The sequence below is a fragment of the Agelaius phoeniceus genome, chromosome 16 (assembly GCF_051311805.1).
Source record: "Agelaius phoeniceus isolate bAgePho1 chromosome 16, bAgePho1.hap1, whole genome shotgun sequence".
NCBI lineage: Eukaryota > Metazoa > Chordata > Aves > Passeriformes > Icteridae > Agelaius > Agelaius phoeniceus.
The window spans coordinates 9,747,949-9,774,402 of NC_135280.1; the positions used below are offsets into that span (position 1 = coordinate 9,747,949).

At 40.6% G+C, this 26,454-nt stretch overlaps 1 protein-coding gene across 1 annotated transcript; it reads left to right on the plus strand.

The window, feature by feature from the left end:
- The first annotated feature begins 1,902 nt into the window (after positions 1-1,902).
- On the plus strand, positions 1,903-17,502 carry ERCC4 (ERCC excision repair 4, endonuclease catalytic subunit). Its single transcript, XM_054643881.2, has 11 exons — positions 1,903-2,101; positions 3,436-3,616; positions 6,328-6,523; positions 7,824-8,031; positions 9,118-9,298; positions 9,651-9,785; positions 10,361-10,471; positions 11,607-12,198; positions 12,907-12,999; positions 13,638-13,750; positions 14,766-17,502. Exons 1-11 carry the CDS (start codon positions 1,928-1,930, stop codon positions 15,497-15,499), a joined length of 2,718 nt encoding a protein of 905 aa, XP_054499856.2. The 5' UTR covers positions 1,903-1,927; the 3' UTR covers positions 15,500-17,502.
- The last annotated feature ends 8,952 nt before the right edge of the window (positions 17,503-26,454 follow it).

Genomic DNA, 26,454 nt, shown 5'->3' on the forward strand with positions numbered 1-26,454 from the left:
TACATTGATACAACATTTAGCCAAGTAAAAATATATAAAAGTATATAGAGTAAAAAAAACTTGTAATACAGGGATGCCTGAAATATTTTATCTGGACCATTAGGAAACATTCTGTCTACTTCCTGTAGAAAACAGTAGGGCAAGGAAATGGCTGAATCCTGAATTATATGGACAATTCTGAAGAATTCTGAAATTCCTCAAAGAAGTAACCTTAGTGGGCTTCAGTTTTCCATACAGCATTCAAAACCAGCAATAAATGTTAATGCAATCATTGTGTTACTGTGTCTATGTTTTAGTCAATTAAATGACCCGCAGTCCACAAAAATGAAAAGTTGTCCAAAAAAAATACTGATTTTCTGACATTTTTATGGTCTTAAATGCATTTTAAAAGCAAATATCAGAGAGCTTATTGGCAGCCAGATAAAAATGAGAATCACAGCATGGTATTTGCCACAACAGTTAGCATTGTGATCCAACTTGCAAAGAAAAAATTGTTTAGGTCTCAGCATAAAATTTCATAAACATGAAACATGCATGAGAAAAATCAATACTAGTCCCTATATTTTATTCATTTTTGCCTGTTTTTAAAGACTTGTTTTCTACTTTGCCCTGAGGACTTGTACTGCATTTTAAAATAGAAAGACATACATTGTAAATAATCTGCACTTTTCCTACATTAATTCAAAATGTTCTTTAGCATAATTCTGACTGTGTGGAAAATTTACAAATCATGTTTTGCAAAGTGCCTCTTCATTAACTGTGCTGACTGGAACCGGTGTGCAGTAAAGGAACACGTTGGCAGATTGTGCTTCATTTTCCCTCATTAGAAAAACACAGAAACCCAAAGGAACCCCCACTGCAGCTGCCCACAGGTGACAGCGTGAAACAAAGAACTGAAAGTGTTTATTTGAATATATTTGACCGTTGACTCAACGCCTGATAACGGCATTTTACCCAAAGAAGGGATTATTGACAGAGATAACTGGAATCAGTGCCCAGAGTGAAGAGGAGGGATGGGAACATTTCGCGCAGGTTCCAGGACGGAAGGAGCCCCCCAGCCCTGCACACGCAGGCGGCAGCTTCTCCTTCCCTTTCCAGAGCGGGACCGTGACCCATCCCTGGGGGCTCCGAGCGGCCTGGGCCGCGGGGAGGTGTCCGTGCCACGGCAGGGCGTGGAACGGGGAGACGTGAGGGTCCTTTCCATCCCAAACCCTTCTGTGATCTCTGTGATGATGCTCGGCTGAATTGCAGGGGAAGTCTGAGAAGTGCCCTGCATTTCCAGCTGTTTCTGAAAGCAGCTCTGAGGAGCGCCTTCACCCTCTGCGCACAAACCGCATTGTGCGCACTGACAGGGGCGGGCACCACGGAAACTTGTGAGAGGAATGCCCAGGAGAGTTTGGGTTTGGTGCTTAAAAAATGCAACTACCCAGGAAAGAATAATGGAATCACAGAATATTCTGAGTAGGAAGGACCCATAAGAACCATGGATCCTGGTCCTGCACAGGACACTCTAACAATCCCGCCCTGTGCCTGAGAACGGTGTCCAAACGCTCCTGAAGCACTGTCAGCTTTGGGGCCGTGCCCACTGCCCTGGGGGGCCTGTTCAGTGCCCACCCTATGGATGAAAAACCTTTTCCTCGTATCTAACCCAAACACAAAGGCTTGGAGAGGACCGGCTACCTCGCATTTCCACTCGGCACGCACTCCCTGCACGGAGAGAAGCGGAGGCTCATCTGGCCGCAGTGGGAGCCCGTGTGTAGGGTCCCGTCCCGGCCCGCGGTGGGATCCGTGAGGGGACGAACATTTCCCTGAGGGAACCCCGCTGTCCTCGCGCCCCGGGAACCCGCCCGCCTGGAGGACCGCGCGCGTGCCCGCCAGGGGGCGCTGTCGGGGAGCGCGCGCGCGCGTGCGCGGGAGCGGTGCCGCGATGGCGGCGCTGCTGGAGCACGAGAGCCAGATCTTCCTGGAGCTCTTCCACCGCGACGGGCTCGTCGTGTGCGCCCGCGGGCTCGGCATCGACCGCCTGCTGCTGCGCTTCCTCCGCCTCTACTGCGAGCCCGCCAGCCTCGTGCTCGTGCTCAACACCAGCCCCGCCGAGGAGGTGAGGGCAGCTGCCAGCGCCCGCCCCTTCCCCTCCCGGCTGCGGCGGGCGCGTCCCGGGGTTGGCCGGCGGCTCTGTGGCTGCCCCGGCCGGCAGAGCGGCTCCCCGGTCTGGCGGGAGGGTGTGCGGGCTCCGGTGAGGGCAGCGCGGGGCGCGGGCCGGGCGCTGTGCACCGGCCCCGGCACAGAACCACGGAACGGTCAGGCTGGTAGGGAGCACAGTGGCTACTCCGATCCCGCTTCCCTGCTCAGGCAGGGTCATTCAGGCCTGAGGTCGCTCAGGCACACAGCACAGGATTGTGTCCAGACGGTTCTGGAATATCTGCAGTGAGGGAGCCTCCACAGCCTGTCTGGACAATCAGTCCCAGGGCTCGGGCACTCTCAGGGAAGAAGTTCGTGCTCAGGTGGAACTTCCCGGGCATCAGTTCCTGCCCGTTCCTCCTGTGCCACTGCTGGGCCAGGGAGCAGAGCCCGGTCCCTGCTCTGAGCCCTCCCTGCTCACACTGACAGGCACTGCTGAGGGCTCCTCTCAGCCATCTCCTCTGGAGGCTCAACAGCCCCAGCTCCTTCAGCCTTTCCTCACAAGAGAGAGGCTCCAGTCCCCTCCTTCTCTTTGTCACCCTCTGCTCCCGCAGCTCCGTGTCCCTTTTGTCCTGAGGTGCCCAGAACTGGACCCAGCACTCCAGATGTGCCCCAGCAGGGCTGAGCAGAGGGGCAGGGTCACCTCCCCGACCTGCTGGCAATGCTCTTCCTGATGCACCCCAGGATCTTCCAGGAGTTCTTGGCCACAAGGCACTGCTGGCTCAGGGACAGCTTGTTGTCCACCCCCAGGTCCTGGGGAAGCTGACAAACCACACACATTCGGGATTGGGGCAGTTGGATTTCTACTCCTGCAGCACAATGAAGTCCTAGTAACACTAATGAGCTGATAGCACTAAAAGATGATTTCTTCCCAGTTCTCTGTTCTTAAGGCAGTATTAAAATTGCATTTTCTCTGAAAATAAGATATTGAAATATAAGAAAATGTAAGCTCCTTGAAGTGTCAGTTGCTCATTTTTATGTAAGTATTGTCCAGTTACTATTGACTATGTAGATTTTTTTAAATCACCTAGATGAGTTTGAAACTGAAGAAAGTATGTCAAAGAAAAAATCATAATAATTCTGACTTCTTCTAGTATGTTATACTATCATGTCTTAATCTGTTTTTGAGAGCTCCTCAAAATTACCAGAGTATAATAAAGGTATAAAATTACCAGAGTGAAATAAAGGTGCTTTATGGATCCCTTTCTCTGGATACCACAATAATGTCTTGTGTTTTTATTGTGTTTGGTTTAGGAGTATTTTATTGATCAGCTGAGGTCAGATGGAGTTGTTCATCTCCCTCGACGCGTTACCAATGAAATTGCAAATAATACTCGATATGAATTTTATACACAAGGAGGAGTCATCTTTGCAACCAGTCGGATCCTTGTGGTCGATTTCCTTACTGACAGAATTCCTGCCAATCTCATTACTGGTAAGAGCATAATGAAATAAAGGTGAGAGTGTTCTGTTTGAAAATACACAAAGCTTAAAAAAATTCTATATGAAGAATTCTACTAACAGAATACTAACTACTATTGAGGTTGAAGAACTAGTCCTTCCCCCCCCACCAAGACTGAGGTGAAAGGAGCAAATATGTAGTTCTTTTGTTCCTTTTTTTTTTTCCTTTCAACTCATTAGCTTTATTTAATCATACACTTTAGAAAGGCTTTCAAAGAAGAATGATTGCACTTGGTGAAATCATGTCCTATAATGTCCTGGGATCTATTGGACACTGGCCTGTCATTAAAAAACAGATTTTAGATGTCACACTTTATGAGCCATGCACACTACCTATATTTTTGAATTAACAAATTACTCCTGATGACTTCTCATAAAAACATACCTTTGTATTGACTTGGGTACTATGCACATAGCAATATTTCCAAGTAATGCTGTTACTGTAATTGTAAAGATTTGGAGAATAGCTTGCAACCTTTTTTTGTAGTTATATAGAAGCTATACATGGAAGATGTGAGAGCTACCCTTCTCTGTTCCCCTTCCCCTCAGCCACTCTTGTTTTTATGTTCCTGTCTAACGTGGAAACCCTGTTATAGCCTGGAGAGCTGGAAAAAGAGAGCTCTAAGAGCCAGGGATTTAAGAATATTTTACTATTTTCTAAGTGTTAACATCTTAATGATTAAACATAGCTGAATATTGTATGCTTGGAAGAATGTGAGTTTCTGCTTCAGAAGCTGTACCTCCTTCCTTTCAGTCAAGCTACAGGAAGTTCTACTGTAAAACCTTTTGAACACTTTTAGGCTGGAGTCAACACCAGATTTCTAAATTCAAAAGAAGTGAATAGGTTTTCTGGGCAACCTGTGGTAATTTCTCTTTTTCCCTTGACTCCTTTCTCTTTACCTTTCTACCCTACCAAAGAAGAAGGAAAAAAAAATAAAAGAAGAAATACTGTAAAGTTTTAAAACTGGTGCTGTCCTTTATTGCCACAGAGCTGTGACAGGTTTTGCATTGCCACCAGAGGTCGGTATGAGAGCAGCTGCAATCGAGTGGTGGCTTCATTCTCAGCCTCCCAACACCTGGGTCTGTGTGCCTTGTCCGTGTGTGAGATTGTACAGCAAAATCTTGTTTGTAGTAGTGTTTCATGAGGAGATAACAGCAAAAGCCTTTCTAGGTGTTAAAAATGTCATTTGTAAAATCAGCGTGAAATAACATCTGAGGAACTCATAAATCCAGCTAAATGAAGGTAAGAAATTATCATTGCAGTAAAGCAGAAATATTCCTGGTGGTTTTAGCTGAGTAGAAATTATGTGCTTGACAGCACAGTGAAACTGATGCAAGTTAGTGTAGTAAAAAGTGGCAAGTTGTTTCTACCAAGGCTTACAGAGCAGGTGTGAACTCCCCTCCTAAGCAGGAAGGTATTACAATAAACACAGTCTTACTGACCTGTTAGAAATTCTATCTTTCCTGTCCTGTCCATCTGGGGTCACATCTTGAAAAATTTGGAAGGTGTTCAGAGATGATCATTATTATGTATGGGAAAATTTGCTTCATAGGACAGGTCTAACAATATCTAGATAGAAAAAGACCTTGTAGTGGATTATTTCAGGACTTAATTATAAAAGATGAGCAGTTGTATGGAAGTCTATTTTCTGGATGCTTTTTCATTTAGCAAGCAAAGGCATATTAAAACCAATGGCTGCGTGCTGACTTGGGGAGACTTGTTACAGAAATTAAATGCTCTGTAAGTTTATTAGCTTCTGTAGGCACAAGATAAAACCTGTGGTGTTTGATGTCCTTTGCTTCCATTTTAGAAAGGCATTTATGATTCCCTGGGAAGCTGTGAACAGATACCACATGGGCCTGAATTCAAGAGGGGGAGAAGGAAAATAATGCAATGTTCTGTTTAACATGATTAGCATGAGGAAAAAACAAGCCTTGGTTTAGCAGGTCTTGGCTGAGTGAACTCTGAACTCCAGAAATGTTTGCCTCAACCACATAATTAAATTAAACTCTTGTTTCATTTCTCTTTATTGAAATGTGCTTGATAAGTCTTTTATTCCTACTGCACCCATAGCCATGAAGAAAACTGGTGGGGTACTCATATATTTGTTAATACTTGCTGTCCTTGAGTGTGAATATGGGAGAGAAAAGCAAAATAAATGTTTTCAGAAGTTCTTTGATTATGTAAACACTTGAACTGTTACCAGTTCAAGTAACAGTTGAAAAAGTTACTTGACACGTCTGTAATTCCAGAATTTCTCTAAACAAAAGAATTCAACTATCACAGCCTTGAACACATCAAACTTGCTTTGTTGTAACAATGTGTTATGTCATGCATCTGCTTTTCCTGCTTTTAAAAGACTCAAGTTCAAGTTATGCCTCAGGAGTAGAGAATTTTCCTAGCTAGTAAATCCTGCCACTCATTCACAAGCTTTTTTTTTTTCCTGTTAAAAATGCATTATTAACCCAGTTCTGTTATTTGGCAATTCCATGGTACTGAAACTGAGCAGTCACTTGTTTCAACCCCAGAAAGTTTGTTCAACCTTCATTTTAGATGACTTAAATTCCTGTATTTAAACAACAGTAGAAGAATAAGACAGTTGTGAGGAAAATCTGTACAAACCTGGACCTTTCTGTATTTTTATTTTTTTTTAAAACGTGATTATTTTTTTTCTCTCTCACCAGGTATTTTGGTGTACAAAGCACACAGAATCATTGAGTCCTGTCAGGAGGCGTTCATCTTGCGACTTTATCGCCAGAAGAACAAGCAAGGCTTCATCAAAGCTTTTACAGATAATGCAGTTGCATTTAACACTGGCTTTTGTCATGTGGAAAGAGTGATGAAGAATCTTTTTGTTGGGAAGCTTTATCTGTGGCCAAGGTGAGGCAGGTCTTTACTTCACTGGAGAGTTAAACTTAGAGGAAAGATGAAGGATGTTACAGTGGCTTCCCAAGGAAATGAGGTGTATGCAGTCACACTGCTAATCTGTGTTCCCTCCTCTATTCCCAAACAAAATTTTTTCAGATTTTGACAGAAGTAGTTTTAAAGATGCTGAATTTCTGAGAGTATTTTTGAAAATGGACTCCAATTGACTGTATTAAAGGAATGAACCTTACGGCAGAGCTCTCCTGTTAGTCAACAGAAATCACAGCAAAAAGTGACATTCTTTACAGTTTAAGAAAAACTTCTCTTACTAAACAAGAGTACCTAAGCCATGAAATTACAGCAGACCAGTCTCTCAGTTCTGCTATTCATGGACATGTTTGTTTCCAGCTGTTCTGAAACTCCATGCATCTCTTTCTACATGTCAGATTATTCCAATCTTCTTACACACCTGTGCTGTGTATGAAGAACATTTTTTGGTGACTGTTAAAAAACTAATTGCCAAAATGCAGCATGCACGGAGTCTTCCAGGAGCAGATCCACAAAAGGAGCTGAACACTCTGATGACTCAGTCAGTGCTTTTGCCCTGGGCAGGAGCTCTGCCCATTTGTTCCATTGGTCCAGGCTGGAATGTGTTTCCCTCCTTCTTAAGGAATGGCTCCTCTGCATTGTAAATTCCTTAACAGTCTTTCAGTATCCCAGGGAAGTAGCAGTGGACATACCTGGGCTAGGAAAGGTTGAGTAGAAGCTCTCTAGATTTCCTTCCTTGACTTCCATGAAAAGACCTGGGGCTGCAGGCTGCAGTAAGGGAAATGTCCATGGAGTTGTAGAGGTCAGCAGCCATGGGGTTCTCTGAGCCTCCTCCTGTCAGGAACAGTCAGGTGGCATCCCTGGATCTGTGCTGCTGGAGTGGCTCCAAGGACAGGCTTCCAACAAGGACCTGCAGGTTGGCATTGCAATGAACCTCTTCCAGTTTCTCCCTGATATGATTTTTTGGGGCTAATTTTAATATTTGTTATGTGTGATGATGATGCAGAATCCAGTGCAGTAATTTTCCATGGATCATTCACCAGCACTGTAGGCTCACATGACTAGAATGACTACAGTCATAATTGTGGAACAGATGGTTTTCCAGGGCTGTTCATAAGATTGCAGTCTTCACATCAGTAGAAAATTACTTTGGAATTAACTTAGTTGTTTACATTTTAAATAATTGTAATTGTAGTTTGTACAAACTTTTGAATAATTCTAAGTCAAAACTATCCATGTGAATCTTAAGAAGCTGTTTTTCTCCTAGATTTCATATAGCAGTGCACTCGTTTTTAGAGAAGCATAAACCTGAAGTGGTGGAAATTCACGTGGCAATGACCCCTGCTATGCTTGCTATCCAGACTGCAATCCTGGACATTCTGAATGCATGTCTGAAGGAACTGAAACGTTACAACCCAGCTCTTGAAGTAGAAGATCTATCTTTAGAGAATGCTATTGCTAAACCTTTTGACAAGGTAACAATTTTGATTGTTCTGCAGTGTCTAAGTAACAGGATATAGATCTCCAAAGTGCCTGCCATGCAGACAGAAATGTTATTTGCAAAATAAATAACCAGCAGCAGCTGAGTGTTCTCCCATGACATGTTTATTACTGGTACAAGGGGATGTAATGGTGATGTGACAGTTGCCAGTAGGGTTTTTGATGTATTGGTGTTATTGTTCTTCCTTCATTTCCAAAGTCCCAAGAGTAAGAACACCTCAATTCATGGTTATAATGATAATTGTTGCTGCTGTTATTAAAAAGACAGCTGCAACTTCAGCTCAGAATACTTTGGAGAGAAGTATCAGTAATTGCCATACACGTACTCTCCCTTTTTCCTTTTGAATTTCTTGCTTGTGTTTTTTATTCTCTCTAGTAGAAGAAGCACTGTATGTACTAGACAATATGCACATGCAGGCATCTGCTGTATCATTAATCATTATGTATGTCAATAACTTTGGGTTCACTGTTATTTTTGACAGATCTGCAATGTGTGGCACACATATGCTTTTGTTAGGGTGAAATCAACTGTCATAGTGCAACACAGTTATTGGTTAACTGATTTAATCTGTATGGAAGGCCTTCTGTACTTTTAAATATTTGAAGGTTCTTTCTTGGGGTCTATAAGTTGCACATCTTCATGGTACCTATCTTGATTTTGGAAACTAAATGACATTATAATGGTTTTTTCTGTACCTAAGTAAAGGACACTAGATACTAAATACAACAGTCCAGTACCAGTAAAACAAGGGTGTTTTTTTATAATTTCACCAATATTTTATTATTAGATGGTGAGGAAAAAATGTATTGAAAGCATTAAATTGTATGTGTCTGCTAATTGCTGAAATGTGTTTCATAAAGACATCTATATTATGTTAACTTTGTTTTGATATAAGTTACCATATTTTAGCAAACATCTCACCAGTACATATTTATTTTGGTGTCTGCAATAACTTTGGGAAACCAGAGCCTGTAAAGTTAAAGTGGATTCTCAGCTTGTTAGAAGCTATAATGCAGTGCTGTATGTTTGACACTCCAAACTTTCCAATTTTAATTTCCAGACAATCCGCCACTATTTAGATCCTCTCTGGCATCAGCTTGGAGCTAAGACAAAGTCTTTGGTGCAGGATTTGAAGATCCTCCGTACTTTGCTACTGTATCTAACCCAGTATGATTGTGTCACTTTCCTTAATCTCCTGGAGTCACTGAAAGCAAGTGAAAAAGCTTTTGGTGAGAATTCAGGTAAACATGGAATAACCATACAAGTTAATGCATGAAACGGTGCAATGTTGATGTTTTTAATTATCATTCCCAAACATATGAAAGTATCTAATTAGGTTTTACACAACCAGCCATAAGGACGTAGGTTTTTATTGACAGATAATTCTTTCATCTTCCCACTTAACTGCTGTTACTTAACAGAGTGAGATTTGCATCACATTTTTGTCTTTTATTAAGCTGGTGATTACACAGCAAGCAGGTAGGGCAGGTATTCCAGCTGAAGATCTGGATCTTTTATTGCAGAGGGTTGGAACACATGCACATTGCAGATGTCAAACTACGTACTACTGCTTCCTTCTCATTTCCTCTGCAGGCTGGCTGTTCCTGGACTCCAGTACTTCAATGTTTGTGAATGCTCGAGCTCGAGTTTATCGCATTGCAGATGAGAAACTGAATCAGAAAGGCAAAGGCTCAGGCTCTGAAAAACGTGATGTAAAGAAGGAAAATGGTACTGATCATTCCTAATTTTAAGTTTAAGAGTGTCACACGATTCCAAGTGCTTTGCATATTATTACTTGTACTCTGGTTCCCTGCATGAACTTCCACAGCTCAGGATCTCAGTCTGTTAGCTGGGATAAATTGAGATACAATTTAAGTTCCCAAAGCATATGATAAACAACGTAAAAGAGTCACAGAGTAGGGATTCTCCTAAGCTTGCTCAGCTGATCACTGGAAGAGCTTTTGTGAAATTGTTCTTGCATTACATTGATGTTTAGCTTCATCTTTATTATCTTATGTGAAAGAGTAGGAGGCTGTGGTTGCTTTTATTAAAAAAATATATTCAGGAGTTTCAGAATTGAAGAATGAGTGAATACTTCACTGTTTTGCTTCACAAAAGCATTTATCTCCATTTTTAAATTTAAGAGTGTTCTCCACCTCATTAGCATAACAAGTTGCATATGTAGGCTGTTGAATATCATATATGCCAACAGCCATCACACTAATGACATCTAACCACTGATTTAAAGTCTGAAGGATATTTTGCCTGCAAGAGCTGCTATGTTCAATCTTACTTTGTTTCAGAACTGAAAAGGGAATTGGTTCTAGAAAGTAACCCAAAATGGGAAGCTCTGAGAGAAGTACTGAAAGAGATTGAAAATGAGAATAAGAACAGTGACAACCTTGGCGGTCCAGGTGAGAGAATACTAAATTATGCAAGTTTTCCAGGAATTCTACTGGTTTGTACTTCTGCTTGACCTTGGAGAGAAGGAACTAACCCTTTTCTGTAGTTTTATCAAAGAGCTGGTTTAAATTTAGTAATTTGTGGCCTCAAGATGAGGAATTTTTGTACATTATGTACATAAACTATGTAAAATTAAACTCTTAGTAGGTCTTGCTCTAAAAGAGAAATGCTGTTCCTACAATGCAATACTTTTTAGGAAAGAACCTTCATTATTCTGAAAAAACATTTTAGGTTACATTTCAGTAATCTACTGATACCTTAGTTCCAAGCCAAATAAAACAGACATGGAGATTTATAATGATCAAAGCACCATTCACTCATTTCTGAAGTTTGGGTTCAAAACAAAAGTAGGGGTTCTGTCTTACACCCTTTCTAACTTGCACATTCTTCTCATGCACCTGAAAATTTGCTTTGCATGGGTTGCATATAAATGAGGTAGAGATTAGGAGGCAAGGAAGAGAGTCTAACTGCTTTGCTGCCTTTCCTATTTTAGGGCTTTTCATTCCCTTAAAATTTAGCAAGTTTTATTTTAGGAAATAGTAAGGGTAAAAAAGTGCTCTTTTCTCCCACCCACAGTGTTCTGACTCTGGGTAAGAACTGGCTCTCTCTCCCAGTGTTGTAGGAGTTTATCTGAGTCAGCTTGCAGAGAATTGTTATTCACCAATGTCAATAATACTGTGTGAAACATGTGTTTTGTAGACTCTCTAACACAGCTGACAAATTAGAATGGTCTAAATTAAGTTCTCTCTTATTCCACATCTTAAAAATGAGTAGTTGGTTGAGTATGTTTCAACATGCACTGGATCTGCCTCATTTCCAATGGTCAGATGGAAAACTTTATGAATTTAGATATTGTAAGAAAAAGGAATGTTGAACTTCCATTAATCTACTCTAATTTTTTTTGGTACAAAAAGCCATGCAATTTAGATTCTCTCCAAGTCCAGAGCAGCTGTGGCAGCCGAATGTGAAGGCATTTGGCAGGCACAGGGCTTGGATCAGTGCAAGCCATTGGCTGGGGAGGTGCTTTAGCTGGGTAAGAAGCACAGCATTACAGGCTGTAAACATGGGATTGTTTCTTGACTGCAGGGCAAGTGCTCATCTGTGCCAGTGATGACCGAGCCTGTGCACAGCTCAGGGAGTGTATTATTACTGGAGCAGAAGCTTTCTTAACAAGACTTTATAACAAAACCTTCGGAAAGGACGAGAAAGCTGCAGAAGTGTGGGTTAAGGACAGAAAAGCCACGAAGTCCAAAGGAAATGCCAAAGCAGACACAGGGCCTCAAGCCAAAAAAGCCAAACTGACAGCTTCTTCAAAACAAAATAAACAGAAGAAGCAGCAAGACCGGACTCTAATCCAAATGATAGGGAAAACTGAGGAGGAAAAGAGAGAGGAGGTGGAGGTGGAAGACAACAAAGAATTAAGTAGTAGCCAAGAAGGCAACATTGAAGAGACCATTGCTGAAGATTTTGATTTCAGCTTGCCCTCAGATTGTTACTATGGGATTTTCAAGGACCCACTGACAATTATCCACCCGCTGCAGGGCTGTGGGGATCCCTACGCGCTCACTCGGGTGCTGCACGAAGTGGAACCCAGATATGTTGTGCTGTACGATGCAGAACTCACTTTTGTTCGGCAGCTGGAAATCTACAAGGCAAGCAGGCCCGGGAAGCCTTTGAGGCAAGTTGACTTGGCCAGGGTAATTCTAGTATGAAAAGAAAAAATTGGAAGTGCACTGTCAGCAGTCAATGCAGAACATGCTGCTGTTCATTTTCATTAGCTACCTTCCAGTTCCTGTTGAGCACTTCAGTTTAAACAAAAGCAGAATGTCTGGTGTAACCAAAAGATAATTTTTACTTTGCAGCAGGTATTTAGTCCCTTAACAGCAGAAACATATCTGTTAAAAAAAAGAAACAATTTCAAGATCTCTGCTTCAATGATTTTAGTGGCAGTAGATCATTTTCAGGTGGAGTAGTCTCATTTTAAACCATCTCTGAAGATACGATTTTTAAAGAAAAGGATTCATTTTGGGTTTAATTAATTTTCACATTTCCTGATGTTCATCATGCTGAAGACCAGTGATTCAGAAACTGTAACAGAGAAGCAAGTAAAGGAAACACAATAAAGAAAATTAGTATTTGCAGTTATAGCAACTGACAGAAAGATCACCACATTGGGTATATGTATTTAATACACCTGGAAATTGCAAAACTCAGTTTTATGAATAAATCTCACATACTGATTAAAAACATAGAAAACTTAAAATTTAATATGCTATTAACTAGTCAGGCATTTACTGCTACTAACCTTAAATTTATTGGTTGTGAATTTTTTTAACTTAATACAAAGTTTTGTGACCTCTTTTGTTTTTCTCTTTTATACCTACAGAGTTTATTTCCTCATATATGGGGGCTCCACGGAAGAGCAGCGCTACCTCACAGCTCTGAGGAAGGAGAAGGAGGCCTTCGAAAAACTCATTCGGTAACCCAGTGTAACTGCCTTTAGAATTAGTGTCTCATGTAATTCCCCTGTATAATGTAATATGCTGGCATTTTAAATAGAGTGAAGTTCTTAACTGTGTGAAGGCTTTAAATAAACTTTTAATTCAATTCTTTGTCAGATGTAAAGACTACTTTCCTATTGAGAGTCACCAAAAAGTCAAAACTTTCCTTTTCAAAGCACCTGCTATTTTGCTTATTAATTTTAGCAGGATTTAATATTAACATAAAGGCTAATCAGCGTCACTTGAATTTGGTCCTAATTGTCTATGAAGTTCATTTGTGTAATTGTGTTTTTGCAGGTAACATTTCTTGTAAGATAGTTCCTAAAGCTCTTATAACCTAAGTCAGTTGGGGAAACAAAACATTTCCTCAGACTGCATAAGACAGTAATTTTACTGACAGTGCATTCTCAGCAGGTTTCAGTGCTTTTACTAGCCATTAGTTCCTTTGTAAAAGGAAAAAACTAAAAAAACTGAGAAAATTGCATTTCTGATCGGGCTTGCATTTAGTATTAAATTATATATAATTTTACATCTGGATGAAGGGTATTGAAATATTTCAATCTTCTTTACTCCTGTATTTGCAGTTTTTAGTGTGTGTGTGTTTGTGGTTCCTTAGAGAGAAGGCCAGCATGGTTGTTCCTGAAGAAAGAGAAGGAAGAGATGAAACAAACTTAGACCTCCTCAGAGATGCCAGACCTGCCTCTGCCTCTGCTGACACACGCAAAGCAGGTGAGCAGCTCCTAGGTCAGCCCTGCAGCCCAGAGCTTTCCAAAAGTCCCTGAACTATTGCACCTTAAATCTCCCTCAAAGTGCCTGGGGCAGAGACACGCTGTACATTGGCTTCATGCTAAAGAAACATTATTTCCCAGTGACAATGAACTGGGGGTTCCTTTGAAAGTACAGGTTAATGAAGTATTTGACCATTAAGATGGATACTATTTGGATTGCTCCTTGTCCATTCTTGGTTATGAGGCTGCCTAGTGCTGCTTGTAGGAAGATAAATTAAAACATAGAAACTGAAGTCTACAGATGGTCAAAGGCAGTGTTGTCCTTGAGTTAGTAAATGATGGGGATTTCTTTTCATCTTGACAAAACATGCTGCCTGGGTAAACAACTGCACATTATGGGTGTGATCGCTTTCTTTGTAGTCCTTTTTCTTTTGTTGCAATTCTAGCCATATTTTTGTTCTTTTCCTCTGAGAGTATGCTATGCCTCTGCCTGTTTTTCTTTACTGTTGTTTCTGTAATCCTGCTCTCCTTTGCCATATGCTCTCTAATCTTTGCTATTACATCTTTTGTGGCCTTGGTGCTGCAGTCTTTTTATGTGTCCTGCAGATCTGTAGAGCGCAGCACGTAATTCCCACAATAAAGTGCTGTATTTCTGTGGGAAACAGCTGGAAATAAAAGGGATCAGCTTCATTATCTTGTTTTGCAGGCAGCCTTTTAAAGATTTCCCTGATTCATTTAAATAATTTTCATCTACAGTTTAATCTCCTTCATTGTCACCTATACAAGCTTTCAGCAAGTAGCATGGTAGTTCTACCAAGTTGCAGAGCACGCTCCATAAACTATAGTATATATTTAGGCAAGTAATTTTTTTCTCTAACAGTTAAAAATCAAATGAAGTCTTTATTTATTGTATTGCTGAATTTGAGGTATAACTTAAGAGGAGAAGTCCATCCAAGACACAGGAAAACAAGCAGAGCAGGATGTACGGGGATAACTGTGTTCATTTTGCTCTTCAGGTGGACAGGAACAGAAGGGTGTCCAGCAAACCATAATCGTGGACATGCGGGAATTCCGTAGCGAGCTTCCATCGCTGATCCATCGCCGTGGGATCGACATCGAGCCCGTGACTTTGGAGGTTGGGGATTATATTCTAACCCCCGACATCTGCGTGGAGCGGAAGAGCATCAGCGATCTGATCGGCTCCCTGAACAACGGCAGGCTGTACGCGCAGTGCGTGGCCATGTGCCGCTACTACAAGCGGCCAGTTCTCCTCATTGAATTTGACCCCAACAAATCCTTCTCCTTGATCCCACGGGGCTCTTTACAGCCAGAAATTTCCAGCAATGATGTTACTTCTAAACTAACCCTTCTCACACTGCACTTCCCAAAGTTACGAATCCTGTGGTGTCCCTCTCCCCACGCTACTGCTGAAGTCTTTGAAGAGTTGAAACAAAACCATCCCCAACCCGACGCAGAAACGGCGATGGCCGTCACCGCAGACTCCGAAATTCTCCCCGAGTCAGACAAGTACAACCCTGGGCCTCAGGACTTCCTGCTGAAAATGCCAGGGGTTAATGCAAAGAACTGCCGTGCCTTAATGACCCACGTTAAAAGCATCGCAGAGCTGGTGATGCTGTCCAAGGATGAGCTAGCCAAGATTTTGGGTAATGCTGCCAATGCCACACAACTCTTCGACTTTATTCACCTGACCTATGCAGAGGCACTAGCCAAAGGAAAAAGCAAAAGATGACTCATGAGATTGTTCAACACGCAGCACAGATAAGCTTTTCTGGCACAGTACTTTGGCAAATACATGAAATATTTTAATAAATGCCCCCTCTAAGATAACCAGCTGTTCCTTGCTAATGCTATTCCATCAGTTTTAATATGTGAGTTAATTATTACTGAAGGCAAGTTTCAAGAGGAAAAAAAATATTTTTAATAGAGAAATGTGAATTATTTTTATTCTTTTTAAAGCATTTCAACCAATTCTATAATACCAGTGAATTAACTAAATTTCTAACTGAAATTAGAAATTTAGAAAATTAGAAATTTCAGTTAGAAAACTGAAATAAATTTCTAACTGAATTAACTAATTTTCACCAAGACCATAAGAATTAAGTGCTAAGACTAACTGATAAAGGTGTTTTCTTGTGAAAGTTATGATGTCTTGTTCAAGTTAAAAATGTGCTGTGTTTTGATTGGTCTGGGTGACCTGCTGCATGATACAACACTGCTTTTGCCATTTTTAATGTCTCACTCTCTGGCAACTGCCACTTTTTGATTGACAGTGATGAAGCTATTTGAAACACGTTGTGGTCTTTGCTCAGGAGTTTATTTAGACTATTATTTAGACTAAATCCTGAATTTTAGAACCTGACCATAAGCCTTTGTCACAGTAAAATCCATTTGTATGCTATGCTCTACATTTTGCTTGCTTACTTCACTACCAGTTACACTTTTTACCATTCCAAAGCCAGTACAGCTCTGTCTTGCTAGATTTTACAAAGTGCTTTCCTTTGGTCTAACTGGGTAGAGATTCTGTGGTACCACAGTGCAACTTAATTTTGAGTGTGCCTTATTTATACTTTTAAGAGGCTTTGTTTTTTACTCAGTTTTGATAGCTCTTTCACTTGAAAGTGAAAATTCTGGGTACACAATTGGCACTGTTCCTTTATACCAAAGAATATTTCCTCTTGTATAATGCAGTCATTTTCTAAGCAAGGTTTTCCAAAAGTGTTGAAAGTTCTTCCAATATTGGCTTCTTTTGTGTCCTATTGCTCTTGTATTTTTATGTCCCAAATCAACTGTCTGTCAATAACCTCAGTAAAGCCATTGTCACCTAGAAGATAATACTTTTAGCATTTTGTGTAGCATAAAAGAGGGAAAAGTTTGTCAATATGTGCATTGTTAAATTATATATTCTACATTGAACTTTGATACAACTGTGTACAAACTGCCATTGCCAAAAGGGTTGGTCCAGTGTTATTCCATGCTAATGTATTTACATTTGCTATTTACAAAACCTTTATCTATGACTTGCACATGTATTTATATGATTCTAATGGGAACAACAGATTAATATTTTCTCCTTCATGAAAGGAGAAAATATTTTTTGTGTTCAGGTTTGGTAAAAACTGTACTGTGCACTTTCAGGTAAAATGTTTATTGTGCATTTTAAGTGTGAATTATGAATTGTTAACTTTAATCTGTGGTTAAGCTATGATAAATTTCCAAGGGAACATTTCTCTGCAGATGCAAATTTTAGTATTAAATACACCCATAATAAGATTAAAATTTGTTCATTATCTTGTTTTTCATTCGGCTGAATTGATATCAAGACATTTTTATTTTTAGTGTGTGGTTTACAATCCAGATCTTTGGGTTTCTATTGCCCTAGATTCTAATTTATTTAATATGAGAAGAAGTCTTTCTGTTTTGACTTTTGCTTATTCAAACTAATGTTGTGAGATGTGCAGAGGAGTACAAGTGTCCTGAGTGCATGATTCAGAAAAGGGCAGCTGAGCAGCCTTTGAGAACAGACATTGCTTGTGCAAGGGCCATTAGGGTGCTCCAGGAACTGTGGCTTTGGGGTTTTTCACAGATGCTGCCTCAGCTCTCTCAGTGAGGTTTGGAGTTTTTGCATTGATGTGTATGGGGTGAAAATGAAGGCTGTGGGTGATAAAGCTGTAGCTTTGTGTTGTATGCTAGATCAAAGTTACATCATGCAATTAAATAATTATTTGCTAAATATTTTAATGAAATTGCCTCTTGCTTATATGTGTGGAATTTTCCTTTTTCCTTCTCTGTGCAGGATTTGCCCCTTTTCTCTAGAACAGCCACAAGTATATGTTGTTGCATGTCATTACTGCCCCTGTGCTTTGGCATTTCACCAGATGAGGTGTGCTGGGCAGTTAGAGCTGTGCCTCCTGGGGCAGGAGGTACAGACTGTGCCCCAAGGTGGGAGAGGTCCCGTGTCCTGAGACCACTTCTCCCTGAAATTAGAGAGCCCAAGGTCTGCCTGAATGCAGTCACAGCACAGGCTTGGGTGAATGATGGAAACCCTCTCTTTGACCAACAGTCATGGAATTTGTACATCTTGGCATTGCTGATGTTCTAGACTTGTGCTTTTTTATTAAAAAAGCAAACACAAACACCCTTCAGTTTGGGAGTGTCTCAGCTTCTTGCTTGTCCCCAAACCAAGACCTCATGTTCCCAGGTCCCTCAGTAGGTGAAGCCCCTGGGAGGGGTTCACATGCTATAGAGTTGCCAAGTTGCTCCTTTCTGCAGCTTCTCCTGGGCTTTTGATCTCTGACAGTTCTTCTGGAATAACCACACAACCTTTTAGAAGCAAATGTAGCTTACATTAGCAAATCTATTTAGGACCCTTTTATGTACTTCAAATTAAATCTGTAATACCTTGTTAACTTTGAGGTACCTTCTTGCATTGAACTTACACTTGCATTGAAAATACACTTTTGCATTGAAAATACACTTTTGCATTGAAAATACACTTCTTGCATTGAAAATACACTTACCAATAGTATCTGCACCTTCTTAATTCACGTCTTGATAAGGTTTTGCAAGGAAATACTCAAATGTTGTGAGTTTCAGTGCCATTTTTTATTTTGAGTACAAAATATTAGGAACTCATCTCCCAGACTCTTCAATACAAAGAGGCTGACGGTTCTTTTATTTGAGTTTTGATCTGTATTTTGAAAGCTTCTCCTCAATAAATTAAAGGGAAGAAATATCCTCTGTCACCGTCTTGAAAACAGGGAAGAACTGTTGGGTAGCTTGGCTGGCCAAGACTTAGCTGAGAGATGAATTCTTCCTGAAGTTAGTGAGGGTAACCAGGGCTGCTGCACTGCTATGGTGATTTGTTGTCTAAACAGAAGATGTTGCTGCAATATGTCAAAATGGGCCTGTGTATGTACTAATTTTAGCATCATTTTTTTTTAAGCATGATAAAATTACCTTAATCCACACCATCTGTAAAGCAGACTTCCTAGGAATCTTTAATCAGGACTAAACAGATACCATTTTCTCAGCTTGCATTTTACCCTAGTTCTGTCTGTGAGAGCTTCCATCTATAAATTAAAGCACAGTTTTCATTTCTAGGGTCCTCAGTTCCTCATTGTTACTTCTTTTTTCTTTCACCTTGATCATCTCCCATCAAAGAGCAGGAGCCTGGAATTATTAAACAGCTGACACTGTTTCCAAGCTGGCATTTCCAGTCAGCTGTGCAATCTTGTTCTTGCACTCTCAGCTTCTTCCTCAGCTCTCAGAATGGCACTTAGACCATTCTTATTTTATTGGTTTTTGTTTAGGAAAACACAGTGGCTATGTGGCAAAAGTTTTGGAACTCACTTGCCTTTTTTAATGTAACCTTTCTCATGTAAGTTCAGATCACAATCAATAGTCAAAGTAAAACCACATGTAAGTCTTCCTGTTTATGAGATGCTAAGGTTTTCCATGGGCTAGGCCTAGAGTTTCAGAAACTATTAAGCTGGGACTACTGATTAAGGAATTTCAGCCAGGAGCCAGAGAATATGTTTATCATTTTGAGGGTAGAATTTTCAGAATCACTACTAAACCTATCACATTTGTACAATAAATATAGAAGGGTTTTATTTTAAAATCACTATTCATATCTTTAGCTTCACTTTCATAGTTCAGTGAATTCAAATTTCATCTACCTGAACTCAGAAAATTTGGAATTTTACATAATTAAATTAGCAAGAAGAGAAAAAAATTCCCACCTGTAAATTCAGTGTAATAGCTCTGGTTTCTGTCTCCTTAGTGACTGTTACCTGTTGTCCACAGAAACATGCTAACCTCCAAATTTCAGCACATAAAAACCATCTCCCAAGTGATCCAAAGCCCAGGAGTTTTCCCAGTGAAACTGGCACAGGGAGCCTAAACTTGACAAGGCTGCATTTCAGCCCCCTAAAACAGGCAGCACAGCTCTAATGTGAGCTCTGGCACAGAGCCCTGCAGTTCCATGAGGATGCACAGTGGAACATGGGCATTGTCCCTCCTCTGAACATCCTGGGCTGAATGGGTGTCCCAGCCGTGTCCCAGCCGTGTCCCAGCCGTGTCCCAGCCGTGTCCCAGCCGTGTCCCAGCCGTGTCCCAGCTGTGTCCCAGCCGTGTCCCAGCCGTGTCCCAGCCGTGTCCCAGCTGTGTCCCAGCCGTGTCCCAGCCGTGTCCCAGCTGTGTCCCAGCCGTGTCCCAGCCGTGTCCCAGCCGTGTCCCAGCCATGTCCCAGCTGTGCAGCTGCACTGGAGATCTGTGAGTCCTGTACTCACAGCATCATTTAACTCTGAATTAAGTAACATTTTACAGTTTCTTCATCACTTTTTTCTTGTGAAAATGTAAACTCTTGTGAATTTACTTTATTCTCAGATTCTCTATTCAACTTTTATCTTTCTTCTATTTTTCCTCTGGAATTTTCTGATTTATTTCTTTTTTACATCTCTTATCCTAACCATGACTGTCTGTATTCTTGTCCTTTTGCTTCCCCTCAAGAATGCTTAATAATGCTTAAATATTGTGGCAATTTGTGATGTCTGTTGAGCACAAATAACACTGAATTCTTTGCAAGACTGGCTGCACTGGAGCCTTGTCCAGCACATATTATCAAGGGGATTACATAAAAAAAGTATTGTACTTTGCTTTCATTTTGGCCCCAGACTTGAGGCGTGTTACACTTGGAAAGCTGACACTCAGGGAAAAGAGAACAGCAGGTTGGCCGTTCTTACAACATTAAATTCTCGGGTTTGTCTTACATTTCTTTTGAAACAGGTTAAAAGCAGTCCAAATAACAGACACAATAAAATCATAATCAGTTGATTTTATAAATTTTTCCCACCCTGGCAAAATTTTGAAGTATTTATGTGTCACAAAACTCTTGGAATCGTATGCATAGATAGCAAAAGTTGGAAATTTTCTTGAGGCATTTATATCCCACGACCATTTTTACATATTGCAGTACTACAACTGGCAAGTTCTCAGATCCTGCAAAAACTCTTATTCCATGCTTGAGCATTTACACTAGGGTGTGGGAGATCTGCAACAGCAAAAATATTAACTGCATGTCTTCTCTTTTGTCTAGTTTTTCTTTATCCCCTTCTCTAACTCCTCCTGTTGTCAAAATATGCTGTATTTCTGCATCATCTTAAATCTCTGAATGCTGAGTTTTGGGAAGAACAACAGTCTATAAAATCAACATATCTTTGTGTTAAGCTATCACAATTCTAACTTCTGGAGTCTCTAATGCTCTTGCATTTGGAAATGTATCAATCCACTTTCTCTTCAGCCTACACAATGTCTTCCCAACCCTTGCAGTGTGACAGCAAGGGGGGCAGACACTCTAACAAAAGCTGGCCAGGATGTAAATGTTCACATCACCTGCAGCTATAGCCCAACAGCAAAATCTAGAGATCCTTCAAGAAAAGTCCTGCCCATACTAAATGCAAAAAAAAAATAGCTAAAATCTTCAAGACACACCCTGTGCAAATCTTGGTGCATGAAGTACCATCTACACAGACAGTCCTTCAGAAAATGAAGATGTCTCAGACAAGCCTTGAACTGCAGCAATAAATCTGGTGTGTTACAGTTCACATAGCTATTAAAGTTGCCATTTCCTTAAATATTTGCATTATACTGCACATCACCAGCTGACAGAAGTCATAACCAAGTTCTTCTTTTTCACTTTAATATTTACTTGACCGAAGGTCTGAATCACATATGAAGTTATCTGAGTTCTTTTCCACAAAGTACTATTGGTATTAAAATGTGGAGATTTGGGGGTTTTTGGCCAGCCCCATCAGCTCCTTAGAAATCTCTGACATATTTCTAGTGCTTCAATAACTCTTGTGTAATTACCCAAAGAGAGGAATTTCAGCTGGGTCCACCAGGAATGTCTGAGATTCCTGGGGCCATCACCAGCTTCAGCACTGCAGGGGCACACATGGGGAGCCTGCAGGGGGTGACACGAGCCTCACATCAGCAGTGACCCTGAGAAAGCCACCTAAGGCCATCCCCAGTTCTATATTTAAAACTGTTTGTTTAATTGGTGGAGTGCACCAAGAATAAATAATGAGCTAATTCTGAAGATCATTCCCAGAACAACCAGCTCGGATTTTTTTTCTGCAAGTCAGAACTCTCTCCTCTCCTTTGTTTGGGTTTTCTGGATTTTGGTGTTTTTAATGGTTTCATTATCTGAAGGTGAACATCTTTATCTAAAGGCAATTGTAGGAACAGTACAATATTTCAAGCATGAAGCATTCTGCACATGAGTGAGGTTTTGCAGTGTTTTTTACTGAATACAAAAATAGTTAAAAGTTCAAATTCTAAAAACTGGATCAAAGATTCTAACCAGATTGGAGATGAAGTTTCTTCCATTAACAAAAAAAAAAAAACAAACCAAAACCAACCCAACAACAACAACAAAAAAACAGCAAACCAAAACAAAAGTCAAAAACAAAAACAAAAAGTTAAGAAATACTACCACCAGAGGTTTTCCAATGTATTCTACAGACCTTCTTTACCTTCCTTGATAACAGTTAAAAACAAGGAGCTAACTACAAATTTTATCTCAGAAAAAAATTTTAAAAGACTTAAACAGATACAGAAATTCCTTTTTCAAACTTTTCATTAACTTTTTAGCTGTAATGGGTTATAAAGGTTTGATAATAATTTTTTTAAACCCCTTCTCTTGTATTTTGCTTTGTTCTAATGCACCAGCAGCACCCACTGTGGTCTCTGTGTCTCAGTGAGTGCACAGGCAGAGAGATGAGGTACAAAGTAAATACAAAGGTCAGAGTGCAGTGAAATGACTGTCCAGTAACAGAATGGGCTTGCTCATGGACTTGATGATTATTAATATTAATACAGCAATTGTCCTTTTAATGACTATGGACACAAGTGGATCTCATTTAACCTGATTTACTGTGCTTGAAAGAATACAAGCTTTAGTCAAATACCAAGCAGGTGCTGTGAGAAAAGTACTGTGTCTCTTTGCTAGGTTATAAAATAAAGAACTTCATTCTGGCATGCACTTGTTGTTGTATTCATTTTATCTCACAAATAGGAAGCCAAAAAAACTAAAGGCAAAGGGTTATGCTCAAGCTGATAAAGCAAGTCCATGATGAAGTGTGAAATTGAAACTCACCACTGACTCATAGGTCAATCAAACCTTAAAACCTTAAAATCTTATTTCCATATGCTTTTTTAGCTCTCATATGATGTTGCTTATTGCCAGTTTCAGATGAAATCTTTATTTCTGTAGGAGTGTAGTGATCTCTGAGCAGTTTACACTGAAGTTTCTCTTGATTCCTAGCACTGATGCACCAATTCATTGTGTCACATGAAAAACATTCTGCCACCTCCAGTATAGCTTTGGGAGCAAGTGTGACAACTTTGGGACAACTATTCCGTGGCATGAGCTCACCAAAAGCCTGTCTAGAAGCCAGCTGAATCTTACCTTCTGGGTTGTGTCTAACTGCCCTGTAAGACAGGAAAGCTGGGGATTGAGGGGTAGCATGGAGTCAAGAACCAAGAAGTTCCTGTTTGCTGCTGGAGTTTTTCAATTCAAATCCTTCTCCTAAGAGTGGGTTTTAAATACTCAGGAATACCGAGAAATTCAAGTTGGCAGGCAGGACCCAGTTCAGACCTGGAAAATCTGGATTTCTGAGCAACTGTAATTAGCTTGACCCTTATTTTTAGGGTCACACTGCTTAAACTGGCAGATATCAAAATAGGCTGAGAGCCAAATCAGTTATGATCTGGTTTTATTTATCCAAAAGTCTCATACGGACCTAATTTGCTATTTTGTGTTAAGAAATAATGAGTGAGTAGAAAGGATTACGAACACATGTTTGGCACAGAGAGGAAGAGAGAATGCAGCCATAACTTCAATTTGGGAATGTCTGACTTCATCATAAGCTTAAGTTTCAAAGCTGACACAGGGATTTTGGTACATAATGCCTCATTTTCAACTAATTGCATCTTAACTGAACATTGAAACCTTCAATTTGGAAGCTCAAATTAGCAGCTGTATGGTGGTAGTTTTTTCCCAGGTTGTGTGTAGATGCAACTAGAGGATATAGGCATATGATCAAGTCTTTAAATGTGGTTTTATAAAGTAGTAAGAATAATCAATATATGGTGACAGTTCTTACAAAACAAAACTTCTAGTCTGCTGTCTTATCCCTAGTCAATATCTTGAATAATTTACCCTGAAGTTTCCTCAGCACTCTGTAGAGAAAACCAGTACCCTTCCTTGAAAGTGCCTGGCTTTTCAGCTTATTAAAAAAAAAAAACCAAAACCAAAACAACAACAAAAAATGTAACTGTTCTAGGTAATTCCCATGCTATGTTGTGTCCAAACTGCATTTGAAAAGTTGAAGTTTCCCCAGGGAAAAGTAAAACCATCCCTGGTGGCATATACCTGTTAAATATGAATGCAAATCACTGCTTCCTTTACTATTAATGCAAATGAATCTTTCAGTTGGATATGAGATGAGGCCTACCAAGTTGATTAATGACTTGGTCAGCATAAGCCTTGGTTCACAGGGAAGGCATGTGCAATGCCAATTTATAATATTGTGTTTGTACTTCTACCCTGTGCTTGCTGAATGATGGCAGTGGCACATGAATCAAATGGGTACTCTACAGCTTCCCAAATGCCACAATCTGCCAATTTCATTAGCAATACCATAAAATAATTTTTTCAATCTGGGCAATTTCCTAAGGAAATCAAACTTAGAAAAGAAAAGCCACACCATGCTCTTTGAAAGTATGAAAAAGACATCTGAAGTCAAAGCATTGGAGAAGAAGGTGTGAGAAGCTGCAGAGGAGGAGATGCACCAAGGGTTGGTGGTGAATGGTGCAAATAGAGACAGATGTGTGTGCTTAGTGAGAGCCATCCACAGAAACTCCTCAGCCTGAGACTGCTCCCTCCCTTCCTTCCCAGCCACCCCTGGCTCCCCTTCCCTAGGGACCAGAAGGAATTGTTCCAGCACCAGCTCAGTGCTGCAGACAACTGGAGCAGCCTGGGCCAGAGCTCTGCGTCCCCACGGTGTCAGCGTGAGAACGGGAATGGCAAAACTGCGTTACCTGGCTGAGCCTCTGACAGTCCTCACCCAAGGAACAAGCACAACAGGGCATGAAAAGGAGGGGACTTCAAAGGCAGAATGAACACACATAATTCATTTTCAGGGACTGCAAGACAATGTGATCACCTTCAGATTTTCCCATCTGTTGCTAAGCAGCATTCTTAAGTCCCAAGCTTTGCCTTACAAAATGAACAGCAGTCTCCTCACATTTTGCTGGTTTTCCATTTTACACTGTTCTTTTGGCAAACTTGTATATTAACTATATTTCAAAATGCTTTAAAACAAAGATGAGCACTAATATAGCTGCAATCTTTGGGAAAAGGTTTCAGTTACTACCTGGGACTAGCAGCCCATGGAATCACCAATCCCCAAAAGGGAGTTAGAAAAGCCTCCATCTCACACATACCAAAGGAATTCCTTTCTGCATCTCATCCCTGAGCTTTACATGAGAAATTGGACTTGCATCATGGAAAATGCAAGAGTATCATACATTTGGGGTTGTATATTCATTATCAGTCTCAATCTGTAAAAACAAAATCTTAGAATTTTTCCTGTGGTGGTAGTAAATTAATTGTATTTATTCATTTGATCTGTGCTAAGGACGTTGTTCCAACGATCAAACACCCATTCAATGCTCTGGGCATTCTGACAAAAATTAAAATTAAATTAAGGAGCTCTCTCTGTTAGAAATTCTCTCTCATTTAATTAGAAGTAAAGGGCTGGCTGCCAGTGTTCCCAAAATAATACCAAACATGCCCACTGCAAACACCCTCTCCACAAATCATTCACACCAGAAATTTCAGAAATCCTTATTCTTGAAGACCAAGAGAAGTAAGTGACAAAGAGTTCAGGATCTTTCAGCAACTGTGGGGAATTAATTCCTCACACTTAGATCCCACATGTCTGCAGTTTAACCACTCTACACTGTTAGCTCAGTTACACAAAATGAGCAATCATTTTAAAGTGCAAAATGACCAGCAGCTCCATTTTCAATATTCATGATATGAACAAATCATACAGCTGATTAGCACAGGTGATCCTGTGAGTGTGCTCAGCTCTCTAGAGCATGTACCCTCAGCTCTCTAGAAACACATTTCCCAAGGGATAGCCCAAAAGTTTCCCAAGTCTCCTTGGCTAACTGTAGCAGCCTTTAGAGCCCCACAGCCACCAAGCGTTTCTCCCACAGCCACTGGCCCAAACCCACACACATTGGTGTGTGACTTTTCGTGTCCTTCCAGATGCCTCAGCACTGACCAAAGCAACAATTCCACCTGGTCACACCCCGAGTTACAAAGCCCAAACTTGAAGTAGCTGCACTGTTCTGCCACTGATAAGGCCATCACTGTTTTGGCAATGAACATTGCTTATTGAAGAAGATTTTTGTTTCACATAAACTCAGATATAAACAGAGCAGCTTTAATGTCCTGGGCATTTATATTCACCTACTGCCCAGGAGTAGCTGGGGATCTATACTTTACATCTGCACAAGGATGTGTCCAAAGCCAAATTTGTTCCACTAGCTCCAGCTGACAGTGCATTCCTCACTCTTTTTGGTATACCTGTAGGAAAGAGATACAGAGAG